Consider the following 27,305-nt stretch of genomic DNA (forward strand, 5'->3'; position numbering starts at 1 on the left):
TAAGTGATGCGGGTGGGGTGGGGGGTGCAAGGGCCAGGGGGTATGGTGTTGGGCGCGGTCCAGGCGCGGACGGGCGTGGACGGGCTTACCTTTGGCGCACCTTCGGCGCGACTGGGGCGCGAGTGCTGCGCGTGGACGCTGCGCGCATGGGCTACTGTCATATATGGATGGTGGGAAGGGGGAGGGGCGAGGGCAGCTCAGCTGGGAGGCGGGGCGGGCTCACGAGGACGCAGACCGAGGACAACAACAAAATAAACAAAATGGCAGCGGGGGGAGGGCAGAGCACAGCGCCGGGGGTAAACGCGCACTAAAGCTCAATTAATAGCAGCGGAAGCAAGGCTAAGCAGCGCTCAGTGCAATGCAGTACAAACAAGCTATGCAAAACAATACACTTCAATCAGAAGCGAGGCGAAGCAGCGGCCAATGCGCTACAGTGCAAATAAACTATCACAATACAATACAATTCAGTCAGATCAGAAGCGAGGCGAAGCAGCGCCTAGTGCAAAGACAAAATGTAGCTGGAATGCAGCAGAGATGCAGCACAACGATACCAGGTCACCAGGGAGGCTGGGGAGCGACCTCTCAGCAAGCAGCGCTGAGGGAATCACAGCGCTTCCATGTACGGGAGCGCTGTAAATACAAAGTGGGAGGGCGGCTCAGCTGGGAGGCGGGGCGGGCTCACGAGGACGCAGACCGAGGACAACAACAAAATAAACAAAATGGCAGCGGGGGGAGGGCAGAGCACAGCGCCGGGGGTAAACGCGCACTAAAGCTCAATTAATAGCAGCGGAAGCAAGGCTAAGCAGCGCTCAGTGCAATGCAGTACAAACAAGCTATGCAAAACAATACACTTCAATCAGAAGCGAGGCGAAGCAGCGGCCAATGTGCTACAGTGCAAATAAACTATCACAATACAATACAATTCAATCAGATCAGAAGCGAGGCGAAGCAGCGCCTAGTGCAAAGACAAAATGTAGCTGGAATGCAGCAGAGATGCAGCACAACGATACCAGGTCGCCAGGGAGGCTGGGGAGCGACCTCTCAGCAAGCAGCGCTGTGATCCACACCCTCATGTTATCAATGCCTTTACACCTGGTCAGAGCAGGCGTTGGGAGACCTGCGATAAACGAGTTTATCGCAGGTTTTTGTCTCCCAACGCCTACCTTGGTAATAGGGTGTTCCCACCTCCAACCACATTTTACATGTGGTGGGACGTGGGAACGCCCACTTTGCATGTCATTAGCGATGTTTCTCGCTGACATGCAAAGTGGGCTTGTGGCAGGCGTTAAGATGCCCTTGTGGATAGGGCTCTAAAAGTATCGCCGCTTTCTCGGCACAATTCGCCGAAAAAGCGGCGATACTTCGCCTTGTTAATATGCCCCCTTATTCCTCTGTTATAATCGTGATAGCATCGATTTATTGACAGAAACATATTTAAACCATTTTAGCAGCTGCTTTTTTGGAGCATGCTTGTCACTGTATGGACAGGCATACCCTGTCCGTATTGAATATCTATCACCCAGCGCCCCAAAGCTTCTAAGGAGTGGCATGCTATCTGTCCAAAACACATATGCATCTGTCTAAATAAAGAAATCCCCCCGAAATAAAGTGGCATGCACTTTATGACACAGCATAGCTATATATGTATTTGCGTTTTATCTAAACTCAAATGTAAATTTGCACTCATTGAAGTTGCATTGTTTTTAAATAATGCATACACCAGGAGCTGAGTTACATAGACTTCACAAAGTGGTGCTATTTTTTTTATATGTGTTCCAAAGAGTTTAACGTGTATGATGTTTAAAACGTTGTAGTCATAGCTACAGCCTCACTGGTATTTAATTCACAAAAAGTTTTAAACTCAGAATGTAACTAACACGGTTTAAGCAACATTAACAAATTGCACTTAAGAATTTGTGATATGGAAAGAACGTGTATTCAATAAGAGTAATAGACGAGTAATAAACAGCAAACAAAGAACCCCAGAGCTCCTATCGTGAACGTTCATCAAGCACCTCCATCTAGGGCAAACTATATAATCCCTTAACAGCCATTTTGATGCTCAAATTGACAATTTCAACCGCTTTGCTCGTTTTCTTCCTTGTGACAGTTTGTTAATTCATTTGGTATATTGTTCCTGGTTGTACTTTATGAAAGGTGCTGTCGATGAAGTTGGGAACACATACTATGGCTATATCCTCTGCACTATATGGCTCTACTGCATGTTAGCTCTCTTGAATTTGATTACATTTGTCAATATTCTGCTAGTCTCTGATCTCGATTTTCGTTTTTTAATCAAATTAATGTCATCGCAATGTCAACTTCTGGAACCCCTGCACTTGAATAGTAGTATAAATTAAAGGTATACCTTAGATAGCTTTGATAGAATTGTAATAAAAACTATTGGGTCTTACTGAAATTTCTGAAAATTCCAAGTGGTGTCTGTTTTGAAAATGCTCCATTGCTAATGAGGAGTGGATGCAGCGTAATTGTCACTGCACCTGCTGCAGCTTCAAGTTGCTGTTTTTCAATGATATTGATTGAGGCTGCTGCAGGTACACTTCGGGGTCCATTCACAAAAGCATCTATAAGTATGAGAAGTAAGATTACCTGATTATTCTTTTAGGTAGTTTTACATGGCTTTGTGGGGTCAGCCTAGAAAGGTCCAAACCCCTATCAGTAAAAGTGCAAAGATGGCATAATCCTTTCTATTTGTACTAATTGTATATGAATATTCCCTGAACATTCCTATGTTGTTCCGATTTTTAGATGTATTGAGGTACATTCATATTTCATATAAGAGTATGTAAAAGAGTACTACAGGAGCACAACATTACATACTCCAAAATGCCATTTTGAATACGTCCCAATGTGTTGTTTTTTATGCAGCCTGACCAATGAAGATTCCATCACTTACCTACAGGATTTCTAAGGCAAATAAGGGCATACGTCTGTGGAATGCCCCTGTGCCTTCTTTGCACCAGTGCATTTAGTACTAAAGAGCGTTGCTAGTGAAACTTCAGAAATACAGTCTCTCATTTAAATCACAACAGACTTCTTATCATGTCATTTGAACTTCTGTGGTATTTTTCATAAATGGCAAAAACATTAACATCAAAATAATGTTTTTTAGTCTGGAATATCTATACCTGACATGCAATTGCACTAAAGAAAACAACGTTTTTTTCTGTAAGGTGGAACCACTAATTTCTTTATTTTTAGTTATTTTTTGATTGAGATCACTCATAGCGAAATAAATACAAAATCATCCTCCATATACCATGCACCAGCGCCCCATTTCATATTCAAAACAAATTTCGTAGCAGTGCAAATTCATCAAAAGCACAGAGCAGGTTCAAATTACAGAATTCATTCATATGGAAAACAAATTAGAAGAAGAAATATCAAAAATAAAAATCTATCTGTTTACCTTACCTAGGGATTTCTGCCATAAACTGACCCCACATTATGTTGTATTTTCTAATGCCTATGCATTGAATAGCATACACCCATTCTTTATCATCACTTGCTTCACCTTTTGCAGCCACTCCCCCATGGAGGGAATCAGGCGAGTCCTTTGAAGCAATAAGGATCTAGCCACTGGCATTGCAACACATAAAGGCCCACATGCATCAAGCACTTTTTCATTCGCAAACGGTGCGATTCCTTAAAATCGGCCGTTTGCGAATGCAAAAGTGCTTTTTGGGATGCATGAAGCAATTTTAGAATTCGTAACATGTTTGCGAATTCTAAAATTGCGGGTGCTTTTAAGAAGTCGCAGATGTGCGATTTCTTAAAAGCAATGCATCATTATTTTAAAAAGTGAAAATTCGCAAATAGGGTGCCAAATTTACCGAGTGGTTGAACCACTCGGTAAATTTGAAAAAAGTGTTTAAAATGTTGAAAATGCTTTTTTTTCAACATTCATGTTACGGACACACATGTCCTTAGGACATGTGTGTGTGCAACATGATGCGAAAAATACATTTCAGGGGTGCATGGGGGGGTCCTTTGGACCCCCCCCCTGCACCCATGAAATTTTCTAAGTGCCACTCGCAATTTGCATTGACTCCTATGGGCCTTTTGGCCCATAGGAATCAATGGGAATTGCGAAAATTAACTTAAGAATTCGGTATTTCTTTGGGATTCGGTAAAAATTGCGATTTTTACCGAATCACAAAGAAATACCGAAAAAAATGATGTATAGCATTTTGCACTTCTTAATTTGCGATTCCTTATTTTTCGCAAATTAAGAAATGCAAAATGACACAATGATGCATGTGGGCCAAAACCTTTTGAAATCTGGACGCTAAGGGAGTGGCAGCATCATAACCCACTAACATCTACCACATACTGGGGACTAACCCACTAACATCTACCACATACTGGGGACTAACCCACTAACATCTACCACATACTGGGGACTAACCCACTAACATCTACTACATACTGGGGACTAATTGTAACTGCCACACTTTTTCCAATAACCCAAGTATATCTTTCCAGAAGTCTTGGATGGCAGCACACTGCACAATTACATGGGACCAATTTGCAGTGACTTCAAAAATACATCTAAAACAGCTACTTGACTATGCAGGATTAATTTGGGGTGTTTTTGGGTTCTATAAAGCAACCATTGTGTATAAAATTGCATTCTCTGCAAATTGGCTCCTCTCCACACCTTGAATTCTAATGTATTAATTCATCCCACATCTTTCTAGGAAAATTGAGGCATTCATACCTCTCCAGTTTATAAATTGCTTTTTGACACATATCAAGGCCCCAGTCAATTTAGTTAAGGGTGTATCCGCATTAATATAAGGAACTGCATATCCCCTATAAAGATTCCTTTGTTTCCTGAAAAACCACCCCGGGCTCTTATGCAAACTTTCTTGGATGATTTTGTCAATTTTAAAACATCTTGAATATCATATTTGGTGAAGATCAGTTGCATAAAATTGTTCTTAAAAATGCCACCTGACCTCACTTCATAATAAATCTGGACATGGATTGTGCAAAATAACCAAAATAATAATCCCTGAAATTGGGAAGTGCTAAACCACCTTTCTCCAACCCTCCATACAAAGTGCCAAGTGCCATTCTGGCAGTTTTATTCAGCCAGATAAAAGATGTAAAAAGAGATTCCACTTTAATAGAGAAACATGCTGCTGAAATAGATGGTATAGCTGAAAAGAGAAGTTAAACAAAGGGAGAAAAGCAATTTTAGTCAAGGAAACCCTCCCAAGAATAGTTAGAAGAAGCGGGCTCCATCATGCAAACATAGCTTTAACTTTTTGAAGCAGCGGGGCAACATTAATATCATATAAATCTTCAATATTTGAAGAATATCCAATGCACATATATCCCTTTGGCTGGTCATTTACGTAAAAGGCTATATCTGGGAGCAATATATCCAGGTTACAATTACAAAGGATGACCTTAGTTTTCTTTCTATTAATCTTGTATCCCCTGAACACTTGATATAAAAGAGAAGTTCTCAAAGGCCTTTTCCTGCAACTCCCTAGTAGCCTCCAGAAGCAGAATTATGTCATCCTCATACAGTTTTATCCTGCCCATTAGTAGAATAGGAGTGTGGATATCCCTATTCTTCCTGATTGCTATCTCTAATGGTTCGATAAAAAAAGCTATTCAAACCATGAATGGGAAATCCCTGCCAAGTACCACAGCAGATCTCTGGTCCACCAAACTTGGTTGCATTGACTATGATCGTGGTTTCAGCATTCTCGTATGTCTTACACATGAACCTTGTGATCTTGGTAGGTATCCCAAATTTGACTAAAATACAAAAAAGCATCTCCCAGACCACGTGGTCAAATACCTTATCTGCATCCAATAAAAGAACTACAGCAGGAATCTTAGTAAAGTTTCAGCTACAAAATGTGTATTAGCCCCTAATTGTCATCCAGCAATACAACTATTCTGATCCTGATGTATCAGTTTCACCACTGTAGAATTAAATAGCTGATAGTTTCATTATGATCTTGAAATCTGAATTTAATATTGTAATTGGGCGATAAGAATTTGGATCATCCCCATCCTTTCCGTTTTTTAATAAAACTAACTCCATTCCCCGTATTGAATGCAGCAGGTATAGGTCCACCTGCCAAGATGGCATTAGTGACCTGCAAAAAATAATCCACTAACACCTCCAGAAATGACATAACATTATTCTGGACAACCATGTGGGCATCATACCTTACAGCTTGGAAGGCTTCTTACCACCCCATCTGGATTTTCTTTTTCAAATGGGTGAGCTATATTTCCTGCATTCTTCTTGGTAAGAGAAGTGATATCCAACCCTGTTGGAAAAGTACCTATAGCTTCACTATCAATCACTTAATTTTGGCTATAAATGTGCATATAATGTTCAAGCAGAATTTCACCCAGCTTTCCCTGCTCTTTAACACCTACTCCCCGAAATTGGGAACTTCCAGCCATGAATTGTATTACTGGCAGCTTGTTCTCATGTCGGTCAAGCTAAATACCTCCCTGTAAAATTACCATCCTCATATACCCTCTGCATGTAAGCCTGATTGGATGCACAACATCAATAGTATAAGAGAAATCGATGTCCGCCTTTTCCAGCTCTTTTCTATTTGCCGCGGATGGTTGTCTTAAAAATTTATCATATACTTCCTTCACAGCCTTCTCTAGAACTTGCTTCTGTTTGCTGACATTTCTAATAATTATAACTCACGGAAAAGGGGAGAGGGTCAATAAATCTCTGCTAACCCGAACCCCCTAATATAACATGTTAACAGAGAAAGGGGTAGAGAGGAAACAGCCCACACAAATACATTAACAGACATGCAGTGGCACAAATCGTATGTTTTGAAAACTGCCCTCACTCCCACACAAATTTGTGTGACATGCTTCCTCATCGGGTCTGCTAACAAAACGCCCTGGCATAGCCACGCACAGGAGGGAGCATAGGGAAGGGGAAACACACAACAACATAAATTAGACAAAACAGTGATAACAAAATGAGTGTTACCCTGTGACTAGGTATAGTGATAGAAAAAAGTGCTGCAATAGAAGTGCTTAAAACTGGTTCATGGATACCCTCCAGACCTTTATTCCTGGGTTCCACATTCAGGATTAAAATAGTAAAGGATGGGAAGTGTTTATAGAGAATGTCAAGTTCCCAAAACACCCCTCCTTAAACCGCAAATGCCAACATGTTTCGACTGTCTTACTGTGCCCCCACTGAGCAGGTCAAGCCGGTCATCATCAGGACTTCTAACAGTCCCAGTCCACTCTCCCACCTTACCTCAATCTAGTTAGTCAATGGGGTGAAAAAGATCGCTATCGATCAGAAACGTGTGGAGGTAGTCCCCGCCATTTTGGGATGGCAGGGACTACCTCCACACGTTTTTGATCAATACCGTTTCTGATTATCACTGTTTTGTCCAAAATATGTTGTTTTTTGTTTCCCCCTCCCTATGCTCCGTCCTGTGCGTGGCTACGCCAAGGCGTTTTGTTAGCAGACTCGATGATGAAGCATGTCACACACATTTGTGTGTGAATGAGGGCAGTTTTCAAAACACACGTTTTGTGCCACTGCATGTCTGTTAATGTATTTGTGTGGGCTGTTTCCATTCTACCCCTTTCTGTGTTAACATTTCTAATATTTTCCACATATTTCGTTGTCAGCAGCCCCCTTACATATGATTTTAAAGCATCCTACACCACATTCAGGGGGGCTGACCCATGATTCCTAATCAGAAATTCCTTAATCTCCTAATCTCTTCATACATATCCAAACCCAACCCTCCTCTTGCAAATTTTGTTACTAAAGACCCATCTCCTAACTCGCGGACTAACTCTCTCCACAAAAATTCCAGACCAAAAATTGCATGGTCCGAAAAGTCATTAAGGAGGGTTCGCTGACCCTTAAATGTGAGTGTTTTTTGACATTAGGAAAAAATAAATGCGTTAGGCAGGTGAATTCTATTCTTGCCGGAAAGGCCTTCCTCCAGGGGTCAATAAGTACAAAGGTTTTTTGATAATTCTGTGTAGTGCTCGCAACTTTAGGTTTTAGCTATCTTTTAAATTTTAACACATCATCAATTCATGGATTCTGCAGTAGATTAAAATCCTGACCATAATAATCTCCCCTAGTACCTGCAGTAATGATAGAAATAGCTACTTGTATTGCCTAGCATTGTCCTCCACTCGGGCTTAAAAACTCACAAAGATGAACCGTCTAGAGAAAATTATGTAGTTAACCCAACACCGGAGACCATGCATATCACTAGCAGAGTTGAGCACTTCAGCACTCAGTCTCTTGGCAAGAAAAACTGCAGTACCCCGATGAGCCGCTTTGGTGGATGAAAAGCCTCTATAGCCCGCATGTTAGACTTGGCATCTTTTGGCGTGTTTCCCCTGTCTTTTTGCTTTCTGACCTCCCGGTTTAAACTCTGTTTTTGCTGGTTAGTGTCTCTGCGCACTTTCTCATTGCTGTTCAGTGTTAAAATGCAAGTGCTCCTGTTGTAAATTATGTTATGGATTGGTGTTTCCAGGATTGGCATATTTGATTTACTGGTGAGGCCCTAGTAAGGGGCACAGAGAGTGCCAGGGCTGGTAAATCAAATGCTACAAATGCGGGCTTGCAGCACTGGTTGTGCCACCCACAATAGTAGCCCTGAAAAGGTAACTCAGACCTGCCACCACAGAGTCTGTGCGCAGTTTGTAACTGCCATGCCGACCTGGCAAGTGCACCTCCTTGCCAGGCCTCAACCTTCCCTTTTTCTACATGTCAGTCACCCCTAAGGTAGGTCCAAGGTACCCCTATGGGCAGGGTGCTGTGCATGTTAGAGGTAGGACATGTACTGCTGTGTGTGACATGTCCTGGTAGTGAATTACAGTGTATTTAATGTTTCACCATTGCAAGGCTGCCTGTTCCCATAGTGAAGAATGGGGAGTTTGATAATAACATCTTATAAACATAACTGGCCCTGGGAACAAGGTAGGAAAATAAAGTTTAGTATGCCTGAACTCTGAATGTTATAATGCATCTTTTAGTGAGGGAGATTTTTACATTGTGTTTGAAAATGCCACTTTTAGAAAGTAGGTATTTTCTTGCCTAACCATCCACTGTGCCTCTGCTAGGTTTGTGTAATGTAATGTAATGTAATAAAGTCTTATAAAGCTCACTGTCTATTCAAAAGGTAAGACTGAAACCATTTCAGTGCCATGTCCTCAATCCGAATTTCCACAAGCCGCCCTCAGAAGGATCTTATGGTTGACTGTATTGAATGCCGCAGTCATGTCCAGTAGGATCAATGTAGCCGACTGACCTCTGACTGCTCGCATTCTAATTTCATCCAGGACTGTTACTAATGCAGTCTCAGTTCCATGACCTGGGTGAAAGCCGAATTGTACATCTTACAAACTTTGATTAGTTTCTAAAAATTGCGAGAGGGTTTTACAGACCGGGCGCTCTAGAATATATTGCGAGAGGGTTTTACAGACCGGGCGCTCTAGAATAGGATAAGGTAGAAGAGAAATGGGTCTATATTTATTTGGGCACTGGGGATCAAGCATAGCTTTTTTAACAGGGGTGTCATAATTTCTTGTTTCCAGCATGCAGAGACTTCCCCACTGCTCAAGGACTGGTGGCAGATCTGACGGAGCTGTGGGAAGAGCTCCTCACTAAGCTCCTTCCATACTTTATGAGGGAGAGGGTCCATAGGGGTCCGTAAAGCAGTGCTTAGAGCGTGTCTGTGAAAATCTTCCTCTGTAGGGGTTTCAAAGTGATCTAAAGTCGCTGACTTGTCCTCACTTGCCCCTTACTCCTTCTGAATCACTGACTGTACCTTTGTCGCTCTGATTTCACTTTCCCTCTCGTTTACCTGCAAGACTATTGATTATTTTAGTAATGTTCTCAAAAAAAGTTGCTTGACCATTACATAGGTCTTGAGTTGCGATAATCTTGTTTTTTATGCAGTCGGGCATCAAAAGGCTATTTAATATTTTAAATACGCTTCTAGCTTTGTTAGATGCATCTGATCTGGCATTGGCATAATACTCAGCTTTAGCGATTTCTCCTTTATAGTTACCCAATGTAACCTTAAAGGTTGTTTCATCATCTTTCTCATAACATTTTCTCCATTTTCTTTCTGCTTGCTTGCAGCCCTTCCTTAGATTTTTTTTAATTCTCATTATACCAAGGGGCTGACGACTTATGCTTATTTTTTTATTTTTTCATTGGAATGATCAGATCAAGAACGTTGGTGATCTGATTACAAAATTTCAAATAGTTTCCCTCCACTGATTTACTTCCATCAAAGGCGTCTTTTTCAGTGAATACTAGGGATTGATTGTTTTGTTATATTTAGCAGTTTGTTCTATTCCCTGCATTGAAGATAGTTTCCTGTGGCAGCGGAGTCTTTGCTCTTTCTGGAGTTGGACACTGAGAATATAATGAGAAATGGTCAGTCCAGCATAGAGGTAACATTTTTTCCCCTTCAGCCAAATTTTCCTCCTAAAACATTAGGTCTAGAATATGGCCACCCTGATGTGTTGGTTCCTTCACCAACTGCAGCAAATTTAAGTTCTCACACAATTGAAGAAGGTCTTTAAAAGCTGGGGCTGAATTCCCATTTGCCCATAGATTTAAATCCCCCAGAATAACCATTCTGGAGTGAGTAAGTGACATATTGTAAATAATGCCAATAAATGTCTGTTGTTGAGGGCTAGCTAGACCAAGGGGTCTATAACATACTATTCCGGTAAAGAGATGCCCCTTAAAAACCTTCAAAGAGAACCCCAAGAGCTCCCTGCACATAGCTTCATCAATGGGGGTCTGAGTGAAATTCCAACTGTCCAACTGTCCTTCAAAATTAATACAACTTCACCTGCTCTCCCACTGGGCCGCGGCTTGTAACACCTTATAACCCAGTGGACATGCCAGCCCCAATTCAACATCTGAGTCCGTCATGTCCATGTTTCCATTCAAAACAATGCATCCAGGTTAAGGGATTCTACCAGGATATGTTTCTCCTGGTGATGTTTAACCAGGGATCTAACATTGATTAGTCCACATTTGAGACGATCCACTTTTACTTTCTCCGTGAGTGTTCTCACCTGGGTCGGGTTGATATGATTGGGAGCATAACCCCCTTGCTCACCTATCACCAGGAGCTGTTCCCTTGTGTATCTATGGTGGGTGCTCTCTGTAGAGAGTGATCCCAAACCAGCAGCGTGGCTGGCGCAGTGCAAAGCCGGTGCGTGGATGGGCGCAAATGGGCTTGCCTTTGGGACACCTTGGTGCACTTGCAGCGTGTGCGCTTGCATCGGTTTATGTAAGGAGGGTAGCCTCCTCCTTTGCAACAATTAGTGCGCTAACCAAGATGGTGTGTGCTCAATGACCCACTCTTACGTGCAACATACACCAGCTCACCTTGGGCGCTAGAAAAAAGTGTGAGTGCCTGTAACAGTTTTAAAATATAATTCTAAGTTCCAAAAGCTAAAAAACAATTTGACAGATTTTACGAAATTTAAAAGCAGGTCTGTGCAAATCAAAGTGAATATGAGTGGAGGGTAGACTTTAATGTGTATTGAAAGTCTAGCTTTTGGATGACAGCGGTTGGAGAGGGGCAGCGGCTACAGAAGTCTAATAGGTCAGGGCTCGGTTGAATAGACCTGTGTTGCATTTAGAGTAGTGTGACGAGATTTCCTTGCACCTGAATATGTCTGGTCTGCCTTGCACAATTCAGTCTTCACTCCCTGCCAGGAAGCTGCACCAGTGAGTACAGAACTGGTTTTGGCTGGGTACAGACACTCTCTGCCTTCAGAGAATAAATGATTTGGTGGTATAAGTATTGGGGCCCACACCCCAGAAGTTTGAACTCAATTGGACCAAGAAAACTGCCAAGAAGAAGAGCTGGAGAAACTGTGAGGATTAAATACCACTTTGCTGCGTGCTTGTCTGTGTTGGCCTGCAGTGGCTGCTTCTGTCTTGTGCAGTGAAAGAACTAGACTTGAACTTTCTCCAACTTATTTTCTTTTTGAATCTCCAAGGGCTTGAGGTACAGCTTGCCCCCTGTTCAGAAGTCTCAGGGACAGCAAAGACTACAAGTTCTTCAGCCCTCAGCACTGTGGACAGTGTGTTTTGTGCTGCAACAGCAGAAAAAGCAACCCGATGCTGTCTACAATGCCGCTGCTGACTCCCTGTCCTGAAGGCACAGCAGAGGGCATCGCTGCAACGCCGCACCACAACCCTGGTCTCACCAACGATGCCTGCTGATGCCGCCACCGAGCCGCCGCTTGCACCACGACCTGTGGGCACTACACTCCGCACCGCCTCACTTCACAATGCTGCCTCGGTATCCTCAACGCCGCCGATCCGTGCCGAAATCGAAGTTCGAGGGCACCTCTCGTAAAGTTACACAATGCACCACCCTCATTCTGCACCGCAGCCTTGGCCTACGAACGCCGGCGCCATCGACTCCTTTTCATCAGCAACGACGACGACGCTGCTTGCACCACGACTTGCCAGCACTGCGACAAGCACGGCATCACTTTGCACTGCGACCCTGGTCTCACTGACGACACCATCTGATGCAACCACTGAGCCAATGCTTGCACTGCGACTTGAGGGCATCGCATGACAGACTGCTGTAGTTTGCAGAACCCGACAGCCACTAACACCCACCGACACCTGCGCTCCTGACTTCAAACGCGAGGAGTTCAATCTGGAACGCGTGTGACTTCAAGGGCCCGACGACCCTGCACCGACTTCCAGAACCGACGCCTGTGAAAGCCGTGCTTTTGGAGCTCAACGAGAGGTCGCCGATGCCCTACAGTTCAAAAGGTACTGTTTTGTGGGTCTTCCTGGCACTGTAGCTGGCCAACGACGCCGCGGTCAGGCAGAACAGTTTGGACTTTGTTGTTCACAACTCTATGATAGCCTCAGATGGAGCTATCGACTTCAAGGAATAGTTTTTCAAGGTTATTTTGATAACAGAAGATTTCTAAATATTGTATTGTGGATTTTTATAGTTTTTGGTCCTGTCTTGAGTATATAAAAAATATAGGATTTTTTTCTAAACTGTTGTGGTGTCCTTTTGTATTACTTTTGGTTATGTACAAATGCTTTACACACTGCCTCTAGAATAAGCCTGACTGATCATGCCAAGCTACCAAGGGGGTGAGCAGGGGTTATTTTATGAGTGTAACTCCTATATCCTGACTAGGAAGAAGGGTCCTTACTTGGACAAAGGTGCAAGCCATTGCCAACTAGCAACCCCCATTTTTAACACCGCCCAATGCTTAAATAGTATTCCTACTGATATATGAGTCTTCTGTAGCAATACTACCAAGGTACTATCATCCTCCACCCAGGCTTGTATGGCGTGCAGCTTATTTTTATTTATGAGTCCCCTAACAGTAAAAGAGACCACTTCAGAGTTCACAGATACCCTCCACTCCCTGGTGTTAGGCATAGTTAATAAAAGTGCTTAGAGTGCCTAAAGTGCTAAGTGCAAAAGGGCAACCACATAAAAGTGTCAGCCAGGAGCTTAAAGTGCATCTGATTTCAAAAGTGCCACCTAAGATACGTAACCTACATGCCTCCTCAAAAAGTGCTTTCAAACCATTAATAAAGTGTGCATGACCAAAAACATTGCAGTAATCTCTTTCCAAGCTCTATGGTCAAACCACCTCATCCCAACTGGAGCTCTCTACCCTGCCCTCTCTTTAAATCCTTACCATATCAAGAACATCAGCCCACCAGGCTTTTCCGTGATAAACCCCTCCCACATTTCACCTTCTTAGAGTTCTTCACTCTACACTGGTATATTTTTCTTCTTTCCACCATTCTGGACCTCTTTTTATCAAGCACCCTGAACCTCCCTCTGACCTCAACCTCCAACAACCCCCTCGTCCACCCTCCTACATGCCATGGTGGTAATTGGCACCATGACACAGTGCCAAAGCCTTCTGTCATTCCCTTCCTGACCCTCCCCTCAGCAAAAATACATAGCAACATACTTTCTTACACCAGACGTGGACAAAAAAAACACACCAAATGGGAACATTAGACCCACACAACTACATGGCTTTCAGCCATTAAAAGTATTTTCCCAACCCTGCAGACCTCCATAGTTCTCACAGAGTTGTCCTGTCTCAATGTCAGATACCCATTACTCCCCCTTTCTCTCCTTCCGTTGGCACCCCTGAAATAATCCAGACAGAACCTCAAACAAGCTGCACACCCCAATTAAAGCATTGACTCTAAGAACTTAGTGACTTCTGCCACATTACCAAGTATTCTAAAAGAGCACTTGAACAACACTTTGAGTTTAGAGAACTTGATTATCAAGGCCTCCCCCCCAGCAGCCTAAAATTCTGGAATCAGAGTTTTAAATTCCTAACACCTCTTTGCAGATTCAACTGCCATGTCTGAAGAAACTCAAAATTTGAAATTTTCCACAGACTTAAAGGCCTTTTTCACCTTTGTCAGAATCTTCTCTTTAATTTTGTGAAGTTACCCAGCATAGTGTAAGGGTGCTGTTCATGACCTTCAATGTGTGCTGGAACATGATTGGCTTGTGTGATTGTTAAGTTGTGTTTGAATGTAGGAGTTACTAATGACTGTATCAAATTTTCCATCAACTTTATACATCATCTATGCCTTGGAATACCCGTAATCCGAGGTAAGATCTCCTCTCATTGTTTTCCATCTGCTCCTTTTTCTCTTTAAACCATACTGTCTCCTTCTCCAGGTGTTCACCTTCAGGTGTTCACTAACTTTCTACAGTTTATGTATCTTAACCTCACAGTCAGACACTATTTGTTCCATCTCAATTAGCCGGTAAAAGAGACGCCGAGCTCTACACAGACAAAGTCTAACAACTGTCTCAATTCATCCGCCATCTTTGCTTGTGTGACTTTGATAACTTCCACCTCTTTTACGAGCTTCTGAAGTATAGTGGCCAAGCCTTGGGGAGCAAAGCCTCAGTTCCCTCGATCTGTATGGTCCTAGACCCCCCCCCACCCCCCCCAAGGACCAGTGGCAGCACTCCTGGCACATCTGAATCAGCATTGACACAGTCACTGCTAATAGTTACCCCTGATTAGCTCCTGACAGATTCCACAATCTGGCCTGAAGTCTCGGAGTTGCTGAGGATTTCACCCTGGCCCCTCTGTCAGAAAATAAATTAATTTGTGTCACTCTTGACACTGTTCTGGCTAGTTTGTAATAAGGGACATAGTTCACCATCCTTAGTATTTTCAGTGGAGAACCCCCTTTTTTGCTCTCCTCCTGTGAAAAAGGATGCCAGCCACCTTGATCTCCTTGATCCTCCTCTTACTTTTCAGCGACCTGCCTCAGTCATTCTAGCGATAGTGCTAGAGGATCTTGCATGTCCACTGCCTCCTCCACCATGTCCACCTGCACCCTTTGTCGCCCCTTAGCTCCCAAGGACTCTACTCCCTCTCCATCACCAGCGTACCCCTGGCCTCTACAACCGTAGGCAACGGGATGCTTGGAGAACTATCAGAGGTGCTCGCAGGGGTAATATCTGGAGAGCTGGCAATTGAGCCTTTCTTTTCTTCCATTCCACATTGCATGGCCCGCACAGCTGCAAGCACCCTATAGAATCCTGGCGCCCTCTTCCAGCCGCTCATTAACTCTGGCAGGATTTTCTTCCTTTCTGCAGGAACTTTTGCAGATTTGGCCGATTTAGGCATTTTGGCTGGCATTTTCTTGATGTACCAAGTTTTTTTTAGGACAAGAAGCCAAACCTAACCATAGTTTATCCCAAGCCAAGTTAGGGATCAACAGCAGAATGGTAACAGTGACAGTGACAACTCAAGGCAGGAGCTTAGACGGTGGGTGCCCTCTAATGTAATTAGCCCAACAAGTTATTTCATGAAATACACCTCCACAACATAATGTAGCACCACTAACCTTGCAAGCCACATATGGAGAGAGGGAGGGCTTTCAGGGCTTTCAGGCTGGCTGGCGCACCATAGAATCCACCAGGAGCCCAAAGCCCTCCATGTGGAATAAGTGGCTTGCACCCACCATAAGCCAAGTGTAGCTCGAGGATGTGGCTACGAAACCCATGACAAACATTGCAGGGCCTCCAACATGGGGGTGCTTCTCACGCTCAATGCACTGCTGTCGTGGGGCGAGACTGGAGCCAGAATTGAGAAGACGTGCTACCAGAGTAGTGTCATTCTCCCCACCGGGTAGAGTCTGTAATTGTTGAGAAAGCTACCAATGTATATTATGCTTTAAAAGTAATGAGCTTGCTCAATACATTTTACTAATGTCATATTTTTTATATGACATTGTACCTCAAATCCTATGAAAGAATCAGTTTCTATTAATGAAAAAAACGAATTCTAAAATGATATTACATTATGAAGAATGTTAGTTGTTCTTCTTACACTGTGGCATTGTACTGATGTTGTTAACCAAGTATCTGTTCTGCAAGGCGTGTGTTTTCAAAATACCAGAAACAAACAATCACAAGATTTCACTTTCTGACAAGGGTTAATGGAAATAGAAGGGCCATTTAATGTTTAGTATTCTGCTCTGAATGTAATATCTGGTACAGTTTTGGTTAACATGCTCTGTGTTGTATTGAAAAATCCAGTTCACATCCAACTATTCAAATATCTGTTGTTGGTGTTTGAATAAATATTATATACTGATTAATTTAATTAATTAGCTTTACAGTTCTTTCAGCAGTCACAAACAATTTAGGCACATTTCCAAGCAAACACTATTTCTTTAATGACCAGATGACTTACAGGCAGTCTCATTAAACCCAGCATATATATTCCTCATCACAGTCCTTATCACACATAGGAATACCATTATTGAGACGGGGAAATCTTTGCCCTATACCTCCTGCATCAACTCTTTCACTTATACCTATAATGAGAAAACACTCCTTTTTCTTGTCCTACTTTAGTTTTTACTCCTTCCAATAACTGTCCTCTAATGCCCATAAATGCCCATAATCCCCTTTATGAGGATTGAAGTACCAAGCATCAGATGGCAGCATATGGGCAGAGCAAGGAGGGATAGCAGGACTGTGATGAGGATGGCACGGAGTAGGAGCAATAAAGGTTACTGAAAAGTATTTGGGTCATTACCTCTGTGTCCAATCTTCACAGTAAATCTTCTTCATATATGAGCAGATTGGCTAAGCATAACCTAAATGATGTCATACCCACAGAAATAGATACATGCTGAAAACTATACTATTTTAAAAATGTGTGAATATCCAGCAATGAATAATAAAGAATATTCAGTACAAGGCAACACACCATGTAGAAGTATGAGTTGCTACATCTAAGGAGAAAACAGTGCACAGAAACTAAAGTAGCAGACTTATGTATTTCTGACAATGAATTCCTTGAGCTTCTGTCCAAAAAGTAGATGCTTCTCTGGTAGAACAACATTGATTGTCAAAGGGCACCTGTTGCCCATTAGACTCATATGCTGAGACATTAACAAACTTGAAGAAAGATTGGCAAGAAAAAAATGATCATACATTGTAAATAAGTATGTAATGCTTATCTCACAAAATGTATGTATGCAAGACATTATTCCTCTAAACTTGAAGGGTTCCGTAAAGAAACTTGCACAAATACTTCCTGCTCTAAATGAATCTGGGAATGATTTTAGACAACAATCCCGAACCAACTCTTAATAAAACCTTATAATGGAAGATCTTTACATAAGGGATGAATCCATGATTAAAGCCCCCAATTTCCCAAAATAGTGAGCATAAGTAATAGCATTAGAAAGCAAACTTTATATAAAAAAGAAAACCTACCTATAACATCTCAAAAAGAGCACCATGCACACTTCTAAAAACTAAGTAAAGCTTTTACACTGGTAAGGCGGAATGGTCCACTGGACACTTTTGAATCTAGCAACGAAGAAGTCGACTAACTCCTTTTTGTATTGTATTGTAGATGGAAATCCTAACAGGATTTACTAGGTCCTAAATGGTTTTCCACTGGCTTGAAGTGGACGCCTTTTTAAGGAATCCATTTCTTTAAAACGTCTAAAGATCCTAAAGGGGGCACAGGAGACAAGTAATATGTAGAAACCCGTTTTGCCTAAGGAAAATCAAAGTTGCTCTGGGATGTAAAACATTCTATTACTAAATTCCAAATTAATGTTAGATACTGCTGTTTTATATATGGCTCCATTTCCCTATGCTTGATATTTTGGTACAATATTTGTAAGATTTGTTTTATGGTATTTGTTTACTTTTCATTTGACTTGGTGTAAACTGTTTAATTTAGGGTATTGTTACAATTGTATACAAAAAATCCCTGAGTTTACATTCATTCACAGGAATTAAGTGCTGCATTTATTTTCTTCTGGCCATGCTGAATGATGCAGAATCTATCACATTTACAATGTTATATGAACAATAATTCTTGTAATATATGTTTGCACCATTATTGCTCAACAGAGGTGTCGCCTACGCAAGGATGGTGGTGAGAGCAGTCATGTGAAAGCAGGCATTAGATCAATACATGTGTTTTTCAAAGGATTAATCTATGCTTCGAGAGTCTAAAATAGCACTGTATTGGTATCAATAACTGTGTAATGTAAAGCCACTACTGATATGGCTCTATAAGGTGTGTAGGTCTTGCAGAAATTAGTGTCATAACTGAGTGTGGACCTGACCATTGGTGTGAGGCAGAGACTCAACTTACATCATTTGGTGTAAATTGTGTTCCTGGGCCATAGTGCAAGGCTATGCCATAAGACCATTATTGCTTCACATAGGAAAGGTTGTGATAGAGTTATATTTGTGTGGACAACCTCTTTGGCATAACCAATAGCACCCATTTTATCTGGGGTTTCTGTATTTCTATGGGGTTTGTTGCACTATTGGCCTACTTACGACTCTCATAGTCAATATTTTCACCCGAAGAAGGCTGACAGACTAGTAGGAAAGCTTAGGCATGTTGAATGGTATGTGTTCTTTGTTCGTCCTGTTTTGGTCCTTTCCTTTAGGGAGGAGATGCGTTTTTCCTTACAAAGTTATCTTATGCCTATTTATTATTAATTAGCTACATGCTTTCTGCTTCGTTCTAAAAGATCAAGTGATTTTTTTCTGTCTCTTCGCCAGGAGATGTGTTGGTGATGTTCATGTGTACTTTGTGTTTGCTATGTAAGTACAATACCTACAAGTGAAATGACAGCACATATGCAGAGTATGTTGCCTAAAGCGTATGGCAATCTCCCTCCCAAAAAGAGCTCACTTGGCTAATGATGAGACATCCCTAAAGGGCACTTCCATGTAGATGTTGTTCATGATGCATGTTTGCTGTACCAGCATGACCTCAGCACGTTCACGACGCCACAATGCATGCCTGCATGTACGAGGTGTTACGGTTTGTAAATCGATTCTTAGTCCACTATTGAACTTACTTTTCAAACACGAAGGTTTCATCATGGTAATTTGGTGTAAAAGAACTAAAGCTTCATGTGATGCCCTATCCACCCCTTAAAGGATGGGGTAACAGGCATGGTCAAAAGCTGGCAATCGGGTTTATACTGCACAGTGAAATGCATTCTTTTGTACTGAACATACTGTTTACATTGTTCCGTATTAACCACACTCAATTGCCTCCTTCAGAACCATGCTTCATCTTGCATTTTTTGGATGAGGAATAAAGCCACTTTGCTCATGGTTCCTCTTAGTTTTAAAGTGCCATATAATTTCTAAATGTGTGCTTTGTCAAACTCAACTACTAACACTGACATCAAAAGAAAACATTCATAACTTTATTCCCATATCAACTTTATTTATCGTGGATACAGACTAGGCATAAAAAGTATGAGATTAAGTTGAAACGTTGATAAAGCATGGTTAAAGGAACAAAAAAGAATTGTTAAATAAGAAAAACGTCTTGATGTTTATAACTATAAAAATGGTTTTCCCACGAAATTATGTTCGGGTTGTGCAGTTTGCACCTATTTTCGTGAGTTATTAAAACTCACAATTCTCCCATTTCTATCCACAGCAAAGAATATATTTATCCAGCAGTACAAACCTTTATCATCATGAATACAGAAAAGCTGATAGTTTGGGGCAAACATTTCAATTTGCGGCGTCTCTACACAATGCTGTCATTTCTATGGATTATGATGCTACCGTTTACTGAAGCACTGAAGCAGAATATTCCAAGGTTAAAACTTTCACACAAAGGTAAAGGTTTAGCTTCATTTTTTGTGTTTTAATTTAATACCTAAATGCTTGCACTTATCCTTTAAAAAAATACATTTTAAAATCCTAAAATGTTTGATAGATAGATGCAAATGATCCGCCAATGGGTAATTGTTCAATCAGTTTGTTTTCATCTCATATACCCCATGTCGTGCCAGTTTGGAAAACATGGACGACCCATATCTTTCCTATGATCTGAATATTTTGTTACTTGTTATCCTAGGATTTTGCTTAACCCATGTAGGCAAGCATTTGCTTTTTTGTACTTGACACTCTGGCATATATTTTAAACTGCATTTTGTAATATAAAAGTAGTACTACAGTATTGTTTTTTTTTTTGTCCTCATATTCGCCCTTGGTGACCATATAGTAACAGAAAGATAGAGAAGATGACAGGAACACTGACCCAGATATACTGGGGGCGGGGGGGTGTAATAGCGATTCCTATCGGGGTACCCCGCAGTGCAGAGCGCCACCCTCTTATTCGTCACATGGTACCATCTAGGCTAGCATGCTGCTATATAATACCCAGTTTGTAGCCGAAATCACCCTTATAGGGTATGTGTAGCCAAAGGAAACCCTTCCAAGCAGCGTAATCATAGGACATGGGGGAAAAAAAACCATGCTATTATTTTCCATGATTACCAATTCAATAGAAGCCAAAATCTTCTCTTATTTGGGTTCCCAGCTCTGACCATATCTAATTTTGAAGTCTGTAGCATAGAAGCACGCCAATCTATTAGAAGTGGTGGTGTCTTATCTTTCCATTGTTTACATATTTCTCTTCTAGCCAGCAAACAGGCATAGAAGACCAATTTTTTACCCATGTCGCAAAGCTCTGGGAAAATGCCAAAAAAGACTAACATTGGGCAAGGACTAACTTGAGACCCTACAGCTAGGGAGAGGGACACACAGATCTCATTCCAGTACGATGTTGGGGATGGACACTCGAGAAACATATGTACATCTGATGCCGCTACCAAACCGCATCTGGGGCAAGCAACCAGAGCGTTATTAGGAAATTTTGATTACCGTAATGGAGAATAATACGCCCTGTGTACTGTGAACAGATGGTTGCGACGAAGCCATGAAGGTTTCACAATGTCCCCCAGAATTTTAAACGATTCTAGCCACAAGATCTCCGTATCAATATTAGTGATATATGTGTCCCAGAGCGAGTGGGGGAGCAAAAATTCACCATCAGACTCGTCTATCATGAGATTATACCAAAATGTGATCTCTTTCTTAAAGGGTAATTTATCTATCAGATGGGATACCAGATTACTCTCAGCACCTATTTTAAATCTGCCCCTACCCTGATTTTGAGCGTTTGCCCAGCTCTGAATTTGGAGGCATTTAAATCTTGAGAAACGCGTTCCGATTATTGAACTCAAAGCCTCCCATGGAAGTAACGTGCCTTCGACAAACAGGTCCCCCCATGATGTGAGCCCCGCCTCTCTAACAGGTAGAGCTAGACTATCCAAGAGCCAAGAGGGAGAGCCCGGACAATCCCAAAGTGGAGCCCTACTGTGATAATAGTCAAGTCTGAGTGCACGTCTAAAATTACCCCATGTTCTAGCTAGATCCCTCAGTACCTTTAGCTTGACTTTTTTTAAATATTTGGGATCACCAAACTTTAACAAAAAATTCGCAGGCCTAACTTTTTCCCCTTTAGGAAGTGCTAAAAATAGTTTCCCACACCCAATGCAGCTAGGGGTCTTTAAAAGCATCCTGACGTGGAAGAGTTGAAAGGCCCATCCATAATACTGCAAATCTGGTGCCGCAAGGCCCCCTTTTTCTCGTCGACGTCTTATCTTCTTCCAAGCCAATCTGGGTGTATGACAGTTCCATATAAATGTGTTTATTTCAGCTTGGAATTTTGCAATCATGGATGGATCAAAAAAAAGAGGGATAGTGCTAAACAAAAACATAATCTTAGGTAAAATAGTCTACAGTATTGTTTCTCATGTACTGTAAACCATATTCACTATACTGTGCTGCACAAAAGAATGATGAATGGAATGCTGAACCAATTATACATTCACCCCCGGGCACATATCTGTGTTTAATACATACTTTTCTTTTGCTCACACTGCCACCCCAGTTTGGACCCAGCCACATGCAAATCAGTCTTGACCATGCTCCCTATGGGAATAGTCCTCCCTCAACCGGAAACAAGCATCCTGGGACCATTTTCAGGCAATTTCTTCAGGGCAATTACTTTTTACGCCACTGCATTGGACACCAGGGTTTCAAAACACTGTCATGGAGATAAAATAAAATAAAAATGAGTTTTACTTCAATGCACAACGTGTATATTTTGGTAAGCCACTGCGAAAGCCACGCAAATATTGACATATTTACCCTCTATCGGGAGAAGTTTCTCATACCAGCCGAGAGGTCGTAAAAAAAGGGGTTTTGGTTACCTCCTTATGTGAATAGCTTAACGACTCCTTCCGTTATCCTTAACTGTAAAGACAACATCACACAGTTGTGAGCATTTCTCACTTACCCTCTTTCTTGGTCTAAATCTTCACTATATTAAGACCCATTCAGTGTAGCCCCCTTATTCTCTTTTACCAATATTAGGAGCGTTGCCGGCGCATGAGATCGGTCATTTGGTGGGTCTACTACCGTATTAAATTCCCCCCCATATAACATATGTGGATCCTAGCGTCTGGATTTTCCCCACAGTGAGAGCAAGGCTTGTGTGTCATCTGTATTGGGTCCGTAGTAGTTTGCTATGGTTACATCAGGTGAATTCAGTTTCCCCCAAATCAGGCAGTACCTCCCATTTACATCAACTTCCATCCCCCCCAACACGAACCGGACCCCACGCCTAATGAGGGTGGCTACTCCTCTGGAATAACCAGAGTATGATGCAAAACATCTATGGGACGCCCATTTAGTTGCAAATTGGGTTATGCTACTGGGTTGTAAATGAGTTTCCTGCAGTAGGGCCACCATGACATGATGGCGATCGAGATATCCCAGCACCTGTCTCCTTTTCCGCGGGTTATTCAGCGCGCTCTAGTTCCAAGATATAACATTTAGATCATTCCTATTGTCTGTGGTGTCTGCCATTTCGCCTGGTTGTAATGGTTCTACACTTGTGTATGCCTTGTGTGCCTCTCAATTGTGTATTTTTTTTTAAGTATCTTTTATTGAATTCACAGGAGAAAATAAAATGTGAATGTTACATCATACATATTTCCACACCTCAGAGAAGTCTGCCGTGTTCGCGGGGCGTATCACACAATACAGTAGTTCTCCGCTTCATACATCATGACAATGATTCATCACAAATGTTCCAACCGTGTGACATCTCAAGATAAACAATGAAGGAAAAAAAGAAAAAAGGAGAGGGGGGTTATGGTTATCTAATTCGGAAATGTGGTGCGTGCGTCGGTTTGAGGGTGCATCGATGTACTGGGGGCTCATGGGTGCCATTGAATAGTGACTATGGGTTTGTGTCCAGCGTTGGGGAGGGCAATGGGTTGGCGGCGGGAGGTGCTTGGGGCGTGGAGAGCGGTGGGTGGGGTATCACCATGGCGGTCAGTGTGGGGTGCTGTCAATAGGCGCACCGATGGCAATGTCCGGGTGGTCGTGTGTTTCCCTGTCGGGGGTACCAGGGTTTTGGCTTATATCCTCTGCTCCGTTCAGTGCCTCCTGGTCTCTCCTAGAGGGGGAGTCGTTTGAGGGGTTCCTTACTATTTGGCATTCTTTATGAAAGGAGCTTAGCGTCTCATCCCATAATGTCGCGATTGGGAACTGTCTCAGTCCTGCCGTTTCCTCATTATGGAGGGTTGTGCTTTCTGCTCTCGCCCAGTTGTCTAGGTAGGTGCGCCAGTGTTCCGCCAGGGGTGGGGCAGCTCGCTTCCAATGTTTGGTGATCAGTCTTTTGGCCATGAGGAGGCCAACGTCCCAGAAACGAGAGGGTACTTTATTACGTTTGGTCCGCTTGTATAAGCCTAGTAGGCATGCCTCCCATGTGTGTGGTATCGGCATGGCCGTGCATCGTTCTAGTATTGATAGCACAGTCCGCCAGTATGTCTGAATCTGTGGGCATTGCCACAGCATATGTAGCAAGTCTGCTCCCTCCAGTGCACATCTCGGGCAGCTAGCTGCGGCGCCCGGGAAGTACTGGTTAATTTTGTCAGGTGAGAGGTATGCCCGATGCAGTATATAAAACTGGATCAGTTTGAAGCGTGCGTTGCGGGGGATGTTCTTGGGGCCTGTTAGTACCATTGTCCACTCCTTATCCGTCCAGTCCCTTCCCCTGTCAATTGCCCATTTGTCACGTAGTGTTTGTAGAGTGTGCTGCGTGTGCGACAATAGTGCTTGAGTCAGCCAGTGCACCACATGTGTACCGTTCCCCATGACATGTAGGCTCTGTATCAATTGATGTGTAGGTAGTTCCTCAGTGATGTTACCCCACCGTTGTGTGTATGCCATTACTATGGAGGCGTGTTGTAAGAACTGTCCCGCTGGGAGACCCGTGTCATTACCCAGTGTCGCGAAAGGTATCAGGGTACCATTGGCGTACACTCCTGTGCATGTCCAGTGTTCCAGTGCCGCTTCCGTGACAACGGATGTGGTCTTGGGGGTGCCTAGGAGCGGGAGTGCTGGGGCATATGGTTTGGTGTGTTTTGTGAGTCTTAAGCTCCTGGCGTAGCATCTTACCGCCACATCTACATGTAGTTGCGATGTTTTCCTCGTGTGTGCCAGGGGGTGGAATAAGGCATGTATCTGTGTGGAGGACAGCACATCTGTTGCCGTGGCCGTGTCTTCCAGGTTTTTACCATCGAGCCAGGCAGTTACCCACTGTAGTTGCGCAGCTAGGTAGTAAAGTTCTAGGTTCGGCATTGCGAGGCCACCATCACTGACTGGCGTATACAGTTTTTGCAGGGCCACTCTGGGTCTCCCAGTGTTCCATATCAGGTCTCTAATCATGGTTGCTAAGTCTTTGAAAGTGCGGACCTGGACGTATACCGGGATGTTAGCGAAGTAATATAGGAGTCTGGGTAGAACAATCATTTTCGTCAACGTCACTCTGCTCGGCACATTGAGCGGTAGAGTCTTCCAAAAGGCAATTTGGGACCTTATGGACGTTATGGCGCATGTTAGGTTGCCGTCCAGGATATCCGGGGGTGTTCTGTAAATATATATTCCCAGATACTTGAACGCGGTGTGATGCCATGGCAATTGTTCGCCATTAATCCTAATTTCAGGATCTGGGATGTCGGGATTGAATGAATACGCCCCTGATTTGGCCCAGTTCACTTTGAGGCCTGACATGATCTCGAAGGACCGGAAGATTTCTGAGAGTTCCGGTGGTAATTGGGTGAGGTCCCTGACATACAAGAGTAGGTCGTCCGCATATAGCGAGACTATGTGTACACCGTCTGCCAGTGGGATACCCCAGTGCGTGCCCCTGTTGCGCAATACCTCAGCGAGGGGTTCTATTGCCGGCGAAAAGAGCAGTGGGGACAGTGGGCAGCCTTGTCTGGTGCCGCGTCGCACCCTAATGGCGTCGGACATCAGCTTACCCGTGCGGACTCGCACCACGGGGTGTCTGTACAGCAATCCGACCAGTTCAATATAGTCATCCCCTAGCTCGAACTTGCGCAACACTGACAGCAGGTAGGGCCATTCGACCGAATCGAATGCCTTCTCTAGGTCTAGAACTAGGCAACCTGATCTTGGCCAATCCTGTACTGCGTATGTCTGCACTCGGAACAGCCTCCGTATGTTTTGGGAGGTGCATCTAGTGGGCACAAATCCGTTCTGGTCACTGTGTATCAAGACGGGTACCAGGGCTGCCAGGCGTCGGGCTAGGGTCGACGCCAGTATCTAATAATCTGTGTTCAGCAGCGCTAGTGGTCTATACGAACCTAGGAGTGTGCCATCTCGGCCCGGTTTAAGAAGAGACACCAGTGTCACCTCATTCATCGACTGGGGCAAAGCAGAGTCTTCCAGTGCGGCTGCATACACCTTGAGGAGCTCCAAGGTCAGGATATCGGAGCAGGCTTTATAATATTCCGCTGGCAGCCCATCTGGGAGAGGGCAAAGATGGCTTCACGTAGTTCGTCTGCTACCAACGGCGACCCTAGGTCATCCTGTTGGTCATCCGTTAGGGCAGGCAGCGCAACGTCGTCTAGATACGCATTAATGGTGGGTTGTGTTTAGGCATGGGCGAATTTTGCGAATCTGGCGTTCGCGAATTTGCGGATTTGCGAACTCGCAATCCGCAAAATCCGCAAATTCTCGAGAATTTGCGGATTTTTTTTTTTGTGTTCGCAAGTATTTCTGCCAGTTCGCGAGGGTTTTGTACCAGTTCGCAATTGCGAACTTACATGTCGGCTCGCAACGGTCGCGATTATGTTGTTTCTACGTCTGGTTCATCATCACAGGTTCCCAGCACCCTCTGTTTCACCACTGCCACCCTCTGTTTCACCCATGCCACCCTCTGGTACATCAATGCCACCCTCTGGTTCATCATCACTGTAGATTATGGGGGGGAAAAGCAAGCACACCTGCCCTGCTTCAACTGACATGAATTAATTTGGGGTTGATTTATTAATGTGTCACTGTTTTAAAATTCCAGTCTGCACCTGCTTCCTTATCTGTAATTTGCTTTCTGTTGCAGTGCAATTTTTTTTCCAGGACCTTTGTGGCCTACTTGTAGCTATTCTATGATCCTGTGAGGGTCAGAGCAGGGTCATATAATTGTTGCAACTAGCAACTGAACTCTGGAGGGGCCCCAGTCAGGAAGCACTACAGGGAATGGTTACTAATGATGAATTTGAACTTTTGCACCTGCTGCTGAGTGCTTTCAGTTTAGCAAAACTCGTTTTTCTGCAGAACAGCAAATTTAATGCCAACAAACTTACTTGTGAAAGTTTATTTCTAATCCAAAAGTGATACAAAGAAAGTCAAAAGGCCTCAAATCCAAAAAAGGGCAGGCAAATGTCAACCTCAGGAGTTATTCTGATAAAAATCATCATTTTCAGAAGGTCTATGCTGCTTGCTAGTGGATTTCTTGTGCAGAATTGCAAATTTTGT

The 27,305-nt window shown here is 43.1% G+C and overlaps 1 protein-coding gene across 1 annotated transcript in view; it reads left to right on the forward strand.

The window, feature by feature from the left end:
- SEMA3D (semaphorin 3D) overlaps positions 1-27,305 on the forward strand; it is a 380,678-nt gene that overhangs the window by 83,783 nt on the left and 269,590 nt on the right. Inside the window, exon 2 of the mRNA XM_086919762.1 lies at positions 20,038-20,222. Coding sequence (XP_086775888.1) covers positions 20,078-20,222 — 145 coding nt within the window. The 5' untranslated portion in view covers positions 20,038-20,077. The remainder of the gene's footprint in view (positions 1-20,037; positions 20,223-27,305) is intronic.

Source organism: Lissotriton vulgaris, chromosome 1_1, assembly GCF_964263255.1.
Source record: "Lissotriton vulgaris chromosome 1_1, aLisVul1.2, whole genome shotgun sequence".
Lineage (NCBI taxonomy): Eukaryota > Metazoa > Chordata > Amphibia > Caudata > Salamandridae > Lissotriton > Lissotriton vulgaris.